General features: G+C 32.5%; 1 protein-coding gene across 2 annotated transcripts; it reads right to left on the bottom strand.

Annotated features, from left to right (window-relative positions):
• Positions 1 to 5,844: 5,844 nt before the first annotated feature.
• On the bottom strand, positions 5,845 to 11,370 carry LOC107931606 (geranylgeranyl transferase type-2 subunit alpha 1). 2 transcript variants are annotated; one of them, XM_041091608.1, is made up of 10 exons: positions 11,162 to 11,369; positions 11,043 to 11,118; positions 9,461 to 9,625; positions 9,177 to 9,339; positions 8,780 to 8,940; positions 8,578 to 8,682; positions 7,415 to 8,203; positions 7,138 to 7,318; positions 6,569 to 6,755; positions 5,845 to 6,276 (listed from the first exon to the last, which is right to left on the bottom strand). In XM_041091608.1, the coding sequence occupies exons 3-10, from the start codon at positions 9,574 to 9,576 to the stop codon at positions 5,888 to 5,890; spliced, it is 2,091 nt and encodes a 696-aa protein (XP_040947542.1). In that variant the 5' UTR covers positions 9,577 to 9,625; positions 11,043 to 11,118; positions 11,162 to 11,369; the 3' UTR covers positions 5,845 to 5,887. The 2 variants fall into 2 exon arrangements, with proteins under 2 accessions (XP_040947542.1, XP_016719032.1); XM_016863543.2 differs by having other exon boundaries at positions 9,461 to 9,619; positions 11,043 to 11,370.
• Between the last annotated feature and the right edge of the window lie 367 nt (positions 11,371 to 11,737).

The following is an 11,737-nucleotide window of genomic DNA, read 5'->3' as shown; positions in this document are numbered from 1 at the left end:
GAGGACGACAAAGAAAGAGGAGGAGAGCAAAATGAAAAATAAAATAAAAAGTAGTATGAGTATTGTCTAGGTGCATAGGACAACACACTATGATAAGGGAGGAAAAATGGTATGTTGAGGGGACAATGGCATGGAAAATGATCATGGGAGTGAAAAGGGGGCTATTGAGGGAAAGTTGACTCATGCAAAAGTTGTCCAAAAAATTTAATTAGAAAGTACGAAGGCTTGATCTTGGGACCTTTTAGAAAAGGGTTTCACCTAACCACTAGGCTACTTAAATTCATGCACTAGTGAATTAAAGTAAAAAAATATGGGGCGTGAAAAAGGTTGTCATCAACTCGCTCACAGTCTCGGCTTTCTTTAGGCCTTTGATTGTTTAGGCCCATGCTAAGTACAGAAGCCCGTTCATGACCTTCATCATCATGTCCATAGTATTTGTCATTGTCGAACTTATTGGAGATCTCCCCCTTCGAGACCTTTCCTCCATACGTTCAAGACGCTTACTAAGCTATTCGAAACCTTCTTGCATCATCCTTCACATTTCCCACATTATAGCTTGCATTTGAAGGTTGGGAACTCCACCTCTTTCACTGGGTTCATGTTCGTCTTGCGACATAATGGCTATAAAACAAACCAAAGATCAGTAACAAAATTAAATCTCTCGTTCACCCACCCTCACAAATCGACAAAGCACTCAACTGGTGTTTCACTCAATTTGGCTTTTACCACTCTATTGCGCTCACCACCCTTGCCTTTTACCACTCGATTCTCTTAAGTCCTTTAAGAATTTGTTTGGAACGAACTTAAACAAAATTGTAGTCTTATGGTGAAGAATGTTTGTGGCAATTATTCTGAGAAATAAGAAGAAACGGTGAAAATTGGCAAACACTAACAAGATGAAAATTTTGACAAATAAAAATCACACAATCCCAAATGATATCAAATGGTGTAAAATGATATCACAACAACTAAACACACTTTGAAAAATTTTCTACACTTTTTCTACTCTAATTTTTTTAAAATTTTTTTGTGCTCTTCTCTTTTTTTCCATGAAACTTTTTTTTCATAATTTTTTTTAATATCGAAAGATAAAATAACTGTCATCTGATTAGAAAACTAGCTCTGATACCAAATGATGCATGCTTGTAATCGAGTTATGAATTACAAGAATGTTAAGTTTTCCTCATCGTTCTAAACATGTAAGAATATAGAAATAGAAGTTATTAAACAAAGATAAATAAAAGATAGGTGTAATTTGAACTTTCGAATCGTTAACCAAACCCAAAAAAGAATTGAATTTATTAAGAACCCGGCCTGTTTTTTATAAAGTTTGTTAATGAATAATAAGTATCAACAAAGCAGAAGAACTGAGACCCACTATCTATAAAGAGATAGGAACCTAGGGTATGATTGACCGCCACACTCCAAAAAGGGATGAGAATGAGAGTGATAAGATCAATTGGTTGAATGCCACAAGACTTATATCCTGATAAGTTCAGATATGTTTAGATATGTTCTCAAAGAACGAAGGATATTAAACTCTCAAATGTATATTGATCTAGATTTCCTTTCAAGAGTACAAATTATTGAACAAGCTAGGTAGTCTAATAGCCATAAAAGATGGTACATGAATGTGTGTTGTACATTGAATAAAAAAATGATGCATGAATTGACAAGTCAATGTATGGCCGAATACTCTCCCTTTGTAGTGCATGTAAATGGATATTCATCCCCGTTGCCAATGTATCTCTTTCGTTCAATATGCTGCATTTAAGTCTTATATAATTATACATATCAAATATCATATTTTTTTGGTATAACTAAAGTATCCTTCATGTTTGTTTTACTGTCCATGAAAGTTAATTCTTTCATGGATATGTGGTTACCCCTTCTAACAACGTCATCTCTAAGATTGAATTTGCGTTCTCTATTAAGAGTGCAGTGTGCCTTATTTGAATTTGTATTCTCTTTTAAAAGTGCAATGTGCCTTAGTAGTATACTCAACACTTGATTAAAGAATCATATATTATATCATGTTCAAATATGAGTTCGAAATAAATGTAAGAAATTGAATATTCTAAAAAAAATAAAGGTAAACTATACCATTAGTCACTAAACTATGAGTAAGTTTTTGTTTTGGTCACTTAACAAAAAAATGTTACAATTTGGTCATTCAACTATTCAAAAGTTTTTTTAAATAATTGGTTTGTTAAAATCGATGTTATATGGATTTCTATTTTCGTACTGCCTACACCAATCGAAAACTCTCTTTCCCTTTCTCTTCTATAGTTTAGTGTTTTTTCATAAAGCAACTTTAGACGTCACAAATCTACGAACTAAAATTCAAACATTTTTTTCTCTGATTTTTGAAACTGGCCGTCAGATCAACTTGGATCTATGATATGTTCTTCTACTCATCGACGAATACTGATCCATTATATCGATCGTCGAATTATCGCTTAGAGCTTGCTAGCGGAACTTTTATTAAAAAGGAATTTAACAATTCAGTGACTTAAGTAAAAACTTTTGAATAGTTTAATAAGTTGAATGAAAACTTTCAAGTAGTTCAATGACCAAATTGTAATTTTTTTAGTTAAGTGATTAAAACGGAAACTTACTCGTAATTTAGTGACTAATAATATAGTTTACGAAGATTTGTTGATGGAACAAAGAATAACAATTAATAGACCTCTCTCCTTCACCCATTTAATTTTTGACCGAATAAGCTTCTTCCTAACAAATTAGGCTTACTTGAATAATTGGTCATAAACTATGAAGTTTTTCAATTTAGGTATTTAAATTTAGATATCTAAACATTATTTTCGTAATTAATGTTGGTTCATATGGTTTCATTCATTAAAAATTTGCAACCAATTAAAAAGTGACACGTGTTATTAAAATTTTACTTTTACTTTAATTTAATTAAAGAATTAAGAGAAAAAATAATTAAACAAAAAAATTATATTAATATTAAATAAAATAAAAAATTCCCTTCCCCTCTCCCTCTCCCCCCATCTTATTCCTCCCACCCTCCGGTTCCCTCTCCATTGGATTGTACAAATTCAAGCTGAAGGTCGAAAAAAAAATCCAAGCTGAAATACCCATCTCTAAAATCTTTAATTTCTTCTTGAATTTTTTTTGGCTTGTTTTAATTTTTATATATTTGTTTGTTAGACTGATAAAATTGAAAATTTTTAAGGGTTAGGACTAAATCAGAAGGGGGAGAAAAGGAGAGGTTTTAAGAAGGAATAAGTCCAAGGGCTTAATGGCTAATTGGCCATAGCTTTTTAAAACACCAAATCACGTCCCCCTTATTTTCATTTTTCTTTTTCTCTGCCGCCAACCTATGTTCTTCCCAATACTCTGTTGCCTTTGTATTGTGCTTAAAAAGGCTTATTGTGTGCCCACCATCATCAATTCTCCCTTCCTCTATTACCCCACGTCCTTGCTCTCAAGTAACCATAGCAGCCAGCAAGTAGCACAATATAGGTTGCACCAGGTCTTTTCTTCAGCGCTGCATCATGCCTCAACTCAGCAGCCAGCAGTGCACCGCTGCTCTCTCACACAATAGCCGCATACTAGCTGCCTGGTTCCAGAGTTGTTGCCGCTTATTGCATGATCCAGCTCAAGTAGATTGGACCTTAGACATGTTATTGAGATTTTGGCAAGAAAATTATCTCGAGTTATTTTTAAAGGATATTGCTAACACTATTGGCATGGTTGCACACATTGTGTTTCTATTTTCTGTTTTTAATCTTAGTTTGTGAATAATAATAATATCATAAATGTATATAAAGATTTTGGGACTGAAACCATGAGAAGATCAATGTATATTTGATTTTGGGGTGAATTTCACTTTTAATCCCTTCTGCTTTTTATTGCTTTATATTGAGATACTTTAATTTTAATCCCAAACTTAATTTTAAATTAGGATTATTTAAGAGGTTAATTTTTTATATAATCATAATATTGTAATTATAGGTTCGGGTGTATTGGGTGAGCTTGTTGGCTATGGTTTAATTTGTTCCTATTCTTAGCCTACTTGCTTGCTGTCTAAATTCTTTTTTTCTCATTAATAGATTTCGTCTTTTTTCTTCTGAATTTTCAAGGAAGAATTTAAACCCAAATTCGGCAAAAGTCTGACAAGATAGGTACGTCCAAGGGGTAGATTAAAGTGAATGAAGGCCTGTAAATCAACCAAAGTTTCAAAAGAAACAAAGCATAAAGATCTGCATACCAAGTGGTAAGAGTTCAACAAGAGCCTCCCGAAAACCCAGCTCTTTCAACTCTTCCTTGGCGCATTTTAAAGATGAAAGGTCCATTTTTGAGATTTGGGTTTTCTTGGTTACGTCGGGAATTGAGGAAGACCGAGAATCGAATTATGGTCAAACCAAAGTAGAAGCAATATATATATTAGGCGGCACCAATGGCAGCCGACAGCCGATATGAGTGTATTAAAATATGAACAAATAGTTGAAGCACTACTTAGTATGTATGTATTATAATATAGCAAAGCTGTAATGAGTTGTTGTGTAGGTTTTGCCTTTTCCAGCATAAAGAAAGCCGAAATGTTTATGAATTCGGATTGGTCATGATATGTTTTCGTGTTTTTGGTGCCAATGATGGAACAAAAAAACTTGGCTTTAGCCCCTACTTTTGTATTCATTTTGCTGTGTTTGTAGTGGACTGTCAAACGAGCATTGAATGAGAGTGATATGAGGAGGGATGAGGGTGGTGCTTCAATCTGTGTTTGGATTCAAGTAGAGACAATTATATTTATCGGCCCTGCTTTTGGCACCTTCAACAATGTCTTTATCATTCTGGGTTCCATTTACAATATCAATCTCGTCAATGGCTCATAATCCTTTTCCTCTGTAAATTGTTGTATTTTTAAAACACATTAACAATTTCTTAAATTTATATTTTAAAAAACATATATATTATTAAAGTATTTTTATACCAGTTAATAAAATATATTAAATTGTAATTTTTATATTAATCCAGTGAATGAACAAACAGCTTCTCAACTTCAGTGAGGGTGGGGTGGGATTCAACCAAAATAAAATTAACTTGCTCTAGAGATTCAATCGTGATAGGATCCCAAGAGAGCCTTAATAATTATTTATTTATCATATTTAATATAATTTTTTTTTAAAAATTATCAAATATCTCTTCCATTTACTTCGTTATGAAAGATAAAGCATATCATAATTGAAATTGGAGAGAGGTGTTTGTAATTTTTTTAATAAAAAAAAGGCTTAATCGTATTTTTCTATGATGTATTTCATTGAAGGTCGTCTTCGTGCCCTGCAAGTCACCAATCATTTCTTATATTTAAATGCCTTAGAAACTTTAAATGAAGATATTATCAATTTATCAGATCTCGATCGTTACATAAAAAATTAGTTAAAATGGAGTTATATTTTATTGATTTTATATAAAAATATAAAATTACAATAAAGATGTATATAATTTTTAAAAATGATTATATATATATCAAAGATTATATTTTTATAGTTTATCAAATACACTTTAAAGTCCTCTTTCTTTATTTCTTTAATAAGACTTCAACAAATCAAAAGCTTTCTTCCCTCTCTTTTTTATAGTTTAGTTTATTTTTATGAAATAACTTTGGAGGTCACAAATCTGCAAACTAAATAGTTTTTTTTTTCTTATCTTCAGAACTGATCGTTAGATCAACTTGGATCTATGATATGTTCTTCTACTCACTGATGGGTACTAACCCACTATACCGGTCATCAAATCATCACTTGAAGCTTGCTGGCAACTTAACAATACAGTAGCTTAAGTAAAAACTTTTTTGAATAGTTCGATGACTTGATATTGAAACTTAAATGTAAAGAGTACCAAGCAAATATATTGAAACTCAACCTAAGAGTTTGCCATCTAGTTGCTTAAGTTTAGGCATAATCTTAACCAGAACTGACTTAAACTTTTCATCAGCAATTGTGTTCCCCACTATATCTAATTGATTCAAGTTGAAGTCTTTAAAAATATAAAAAGCCTCCCAATTGTCAATAAGAGCAACACCGCTGGTCACGGTTTCATCCTTGTTCGATTCACTTCCAACTGAATGAGACAAAGGAGAAGAGCACAAGTACCTTGTTGTGTCAATAGAATGATCACCAATCTGGTTGTATGAAATATCCAGTACTCTTAATAACTTGAGCTTTCTCAAAGGCTCCAGAGCAGTTAAACTTCTCAGTTTATTGTTTCTCAAACTCAAACAAGAGAGGAGCTGCATAGCTTCCAATCCTAACATTAAAACAATACATTCGGTCAAGTGTAAATTGCTAAAAAGGTTCTACTCCAAATCAGTGCAGACTAATAGGAAAAAGACCCAAAAAAGGACCATCATGCATTGTTTACACTCACATTAGATTCATAGTTTTCATACTTTTAAGAATAAAAGTGTATGAAGTGGAGTGGGAAGACAGAAATCTAAAATTTGTAAGAAACACTAACAACAGCTCAAGCATTAAGGAACTTATTGAATAGTCTACAATTCGACAAACAATATTTTGACACATTAGTGAGAGTACAGTACCTTCAATTGATTGTAGTTCATTGTCGCTGAGATCTAACATTTGGACCCACAATAATTTCTCAAAAGCTCCCATCCGTGATAGCGATAAGTTATTCAGCCGGAGACAGATAGGACCACATATGGCTGATGAAACTGAGTCCTTATACTGAAAGCAATGTTGAAGTAAAGACTCTTTACTAGAAGTCACCTATAGAATAGATAGACAAAAGGTTCTCAGTTAACCCCTATGCAAATCTAACAATCTATACCAGAAATTAGTACAATAGTGAAAAACGAAAACCAATATCTTATGATAACGGGGGTGCAAAATAAATAACAAACGAAAAGACCAAACGTGCACAGAATCTAACACAAAGTTTAGTTGTCTGGCGGAAGGTTCTTTTTCCACCACAAAGTACCAATTCAGATAAACATACATAAGATACAGTAACCTAACAAGTAAACATATATTTTAGAAGTTGTAGAAAAGATCTGGCTACTTGCACAAAACATCAGAAACAACAGTCCAAATCTAAAGCTTAAATGATGATGCTTTTAGTGACAAAATCACTGAGAAAGTATGTACTCACCTTATGTAGCAAGACCATGCTATGTTCATCCTTGTAGTACTGGTAATGTGTTGGATCCAATTTCATCAAATCACTATACAGCTCAAGAACTTCTTCTGAATGCACCAGTTTGTTAGCAAATGGATATGACATTACATCATAAGCCATCAGTAATCTAGCAAGTGTAAGCTTTCCAATTTTACTACAGAAAAGGAAGAAAAAAACAAAAATAAGAGAGTATTAATAATGTGTTTCCTAAGAGTTCAATAAAGGTAATAATTAAATTATCCAAGTTCACCAGTCCATCAACGATAACAGTTCACGGAAGCATTCAATCTCTTTAGCTAAAGCCTCAGAGCGCCAGTTAGATGCAGTTGATTCGTGACCATACTTGATACTTAGTTGATTAAAAGAGTTAATAATTGATTCCTCCGATTGTGTTCCATAGATCTTAAAACTTTCTTCTCTCAATGAAATACTTTCTGCAACAGAAACTTGAGAGAAATCTCTTTCCATAGGCTGTACACGTACTTTAAATGAAAACATTGAAGGATGGCTATATTCAAACCCTCTTGTTGAAATGATTCCCTTAGAATGTCCAACACTAACTTCAACTGTAGAATGAAGATCTGAAGATGGAATTTTTAAATGTGCAACCCAAACTCGTGCAGTTTGTGAGTTGCTTGCAGAAAGTGGTTTCCAAAGAAGATCTTCATTTTTATTAAATCCACATTCTACAGTAACTGTAGATGAGCTTACACCCCCAACAGGTTGATTAAAATAAAGAACAATAGGAAATGACCCTGAATCAGAATGCAAAGCAGTAAATGGAGAAAATGCAGAACCATTATAGCATCTATCTTCCACTAAAAGGACATCATAACCATGACCAGGCCAAGACGAAGCAAGTAGAGGAGAGTCAGTTGTAACTGTTTGGTCTAGTAGCCAAAGATGATAAAACCATCCACTTTGATCATCAGGGTCTGTAAATATAGCTTGGTGTATGAATTCATATTCCTCTGGCAAGACCTTCTCTTTCGAGAGAAATCCTTCAGCCTTTTTCTCAAATAAAGCAGACAACAATACACTGCAAAAATTATTCATGCGATTTATATCATTAGCAGATATATTCAGCATGGAGAGAAACATTATACTCCGGCAATCAAGATGCTATTTAGAATAATTATTCATATTAAAACAAAAATTGATAATGCAATTAGTGCCCAAGTCCAACAACAAATACCATACCAAGGGCAGGATTACAGTGAATTGCTTGAATTTATTAATACACTTTGACTATAGCTCAGCGAAAAGAAACTTGTCCACAGAAAACATCAACAATTATCTAGCACAAATAACTAATATATTTATCAAACAAGGAACTGGCATTCACTTCCTATATACACAATGAAAGCACCATAAAGAAACATTCTGACCTTAGATTTAAGGAAACGATTTTACCTTCGATTATGCCATGCAGAGTAGTTACTAAAATTTTTATAAATCATATCCTCAGTATACTTCAATTCATCCTGTTCTGATCTATTCATTGACTCTGCAACAAATCTGGGAAGAATAATAAAAGAAAACATGAATGGCACAAAGTAATAATTCTCCACACCTACACGCGCCAAGATTAACAGAAAAGGCATAGTAATTTCACCTCCTATAATTCCATGCATGGAAATTACGAGAATCAGCCTTCTGGAACTTGTCCAGCAATCTGAGCTCATTATCGACCGATGAATGGCCCTTGCTGATAACCCATTTTCGATGGTGCCACGCTCCATATGACTTAAAATTTTGCCTCAATGCGTTCTCTACCTGCACAATTTCCTTCAATCAATAAATTCCAAAGAAGGAATATATATATATATACACGCAACAAAAGAAATATAATTCTAAAATAAAGTGAAATGGGATAAAACTATAGTATCATTCAGATCCTAACTAATCCAAACTAGAAAATCTCGATTTTTACAAAATGTAAAATAAAATCACATTCATTTAACTAAAATAGGGCAGTAAAATGAAATCCTTAAAGTAAGTAAGCAACGCACCACTCTGAGTTCATCATCTAGAACAGATTTGATCAAGTCAGGATTACAATCGGGCTGACTCAGATAGTGCTCAACAGCGAGTTTCCTATAGTTCCAAGCGGTGTACGATTCAGGATTGATCTCAAGAAGCTTAGCACTAAGTTCAACAGCCTCTTTAGTGTAACTGACGAATTTTAAATACCAAGAAAAATCAAAATGGATAACAAAAAATCATCCTAAATTAGATTAAAAAAAAGTTCTAAATAATATTACAAATTTAACCAAAAAAAGAGAGAAAGGATTACATTTTATTATGGTGAAAGGAGAAGAATTGAGTTTGGAGAGTGCGCAACTTCTGAGCTTTGGCAACCGAAGCCGCTTCCTCTTCAGGTTTCGGTGCTTTTCGGGGGCGGCCGTGCATTTTTTATTTTCTCTTCCTGTTTCTCAAGTGGGTTTGGCTTGGGCTGTGGCTTTGACATTTTGATTTAATTCAATTTTTATAAACTACTAACACAATTATCGATATAGCACAAAATTAAATTTACATATTGTGTGCACAAATAATTATATTTAATCGATATAAAAATAAATTGATCTATTTATTTCTTTAAATATACACGATTGAATCAAAATCAAAGTTTTAACAGTACTGTTAAAATCATTTTGTTAAATTCAAGTTCATTACAATGTCATTTTTAGTTACATTGAGTGAATATATTTTCATTCAAAAAGTCACACAAACAAATTTAACAAAAAATTAACAGCGTTAATAATTGGACTAAAATATGAAAAGTAGAGGAACTAAATTCCTGGAAATAAAAATACAGGGACTAAATTCTAAATTTACAAAGAGTACAAGTCCCTGTGACATATTTTAACCTTAGTTATATAAATCCAAGTTGTTTTGCAGTACAATAATAGATTAGGTAGGGATGAGTGTTCGATTAAATTGAATGAAAAACTTTTGAGTTAATCGAGTTGGTGAATCCTATTTGATCATCCTACATGCCCCATGAAACAGTAATCTAAAGGCATAAGGATAGTAGAACAGAAAAAAAAGTACCAAAATCATCTAAGAAAGGCACATTTAAGTATTAATGACAATCAATTAATAAGTTAAGGTAATGTTAACTCAAAATAGAATCCACCATAGCGCAATAGTAAGAACATGAACAGAAAAACAAACAAAAGAAAAAGAGTGCATCTCCAAAGTTATGTTAATCACTACATGATAGATATATTGCCAACAAATAAGTTTATAAACAGCTTCCATGATCCATGTAGAATGAACAAAAGAAGTAAAAAGATTATGATCCATAGAAAGTTTTTTGTTTTAACTCACAAAATGGGTGTCTAATTTTTACTATTAATATTTTGTATTATCAAAATTTATACGCAATAATATGCTTTCATTGATAAGGTGAGTAGCTAAATTTATCCATAGAAAAATATGACATATATCATATCAACATTAATAATAACACATTCAAGAATATGTATAAACACAAAAAATTAACATAGGCCTTAGTACAAGCATTCAACACAAAGCATCATTTCATCCTCTAAATCATCTATAATATCTTCTTTGGCTCATTCCATTACAACATTCTTCTAATTAATCATAAATATATGATACTTTATTTGCAAACAAGTAATTTGGCTTTTATAGATCATACTATTTTTAGCTGTTAGAGACATATAGAAAGGACCAAATCAAAACATATACTTTATTCTTGAAATATCATAGTTTTGATGGAAAATATCCCATATTTCGAAATATGCCTTTGATACTAACAAGTAATCACTTCCCAAATCTATACAAAATGGAACAATAAAAAAAATTGTCTATAAATTATATAAAACAATATATTATGGAAAAGAAGATACCTGAAATTTGAAATGAAGTTGGACGGCGACGGCTGAAGGCTGGAGCGGAGAAGGCGACGACAGTGGTGAAATCCGGCGACGGAGGAAGCAGCAGCTTGACCGGAACGCAACGGTAATGGGCGCCGACGACAGAGGAAGCGGGAGACAGAGTGGTCGCCGGAGTGGAGACGGCTGTCGACCGGCAGCGACGCTGGACAGATGGTGGTGGTACTGGTGAGCGGCACGGTTTTTTTTTTTTTGTGAGAATAAGAACTGATTTGGGACTTGGGATTTGGGTAAAAGGTCCGGTGGTTTTACGATTTTTACTGTAGTTACATTAATAAGAGGAAAACATATAAGGTCTAATTTAGTAAAAATACCCTGATAATATTTCTTCATATAATTTTTACATAACTAACTTAGGTTATAACCTTCAACATACATCATGCTTAGCCTGGATTCATTTATTTATTTTTAAAATAAAATCCAATCTAATTTGAAATTCAAATTGGAATAGAGCTAACATTTAAGGTTTAAAAAATATAATTTATTATTTAACAAAGTTAATATTTTATAGCTTTTATGATTTAGTAAATGAATATTTTGTTTGGAACTAAACTGCATTTGAAAAAAAATCAAAAAAAAAAAAACTATACAACAATTTGAACTTAGATTCTTTTTAATAACATAATGACTAAACTGATCTATTTAATAAT

Source organism: Gossypium hirsutum, chromosome D04, assembly GCF_007990345.1.
Source record: "Gossypium hirsutum isolate 1008001.06 chromosome D04, Gossypium_hirsutum_v2.1, whole genome shotgun sequence".
Lineage (NCBI taxonomy): Eukaryota > Viridiplantae > Streptophyta > Magnoliopsida > Malvales > Malvaceae > Gossypium > Gossypium hirsutum.
Note: the sequence above shows the minus strand (reverse complement) of the source record. Positions and strands in the feature narration are given on the sequence as shown.

What these genes read in the sequence shown, in the direction of transcription:
- LOC107931606 (XM_016863543.2), bottom strand. Translation starts at nt 9,576, where the DNA reads ATGCACGGCCGCCCCCGAAAAGCACCGAAACCTGAAGAGGAAGCGGCT. An exon ending in TCCTTTCACCATAATAAAAT is followed by an intron (nt 9,340 to 9,460) that starts GTAATCCTTTCT and finishes AAAATTCGTCAG; the next exon opens with TTACACTAAAGAGGCTGTTG. An exon ending in TAGATGATGAACTCAGAGTG is followed by an intron (nt 8,941 to 9,176) that starts GTGCGTTGCTTA and finishes GAAATTGTGCAG; the next exon opens with GTAGAGAACGCATTGAGGCA.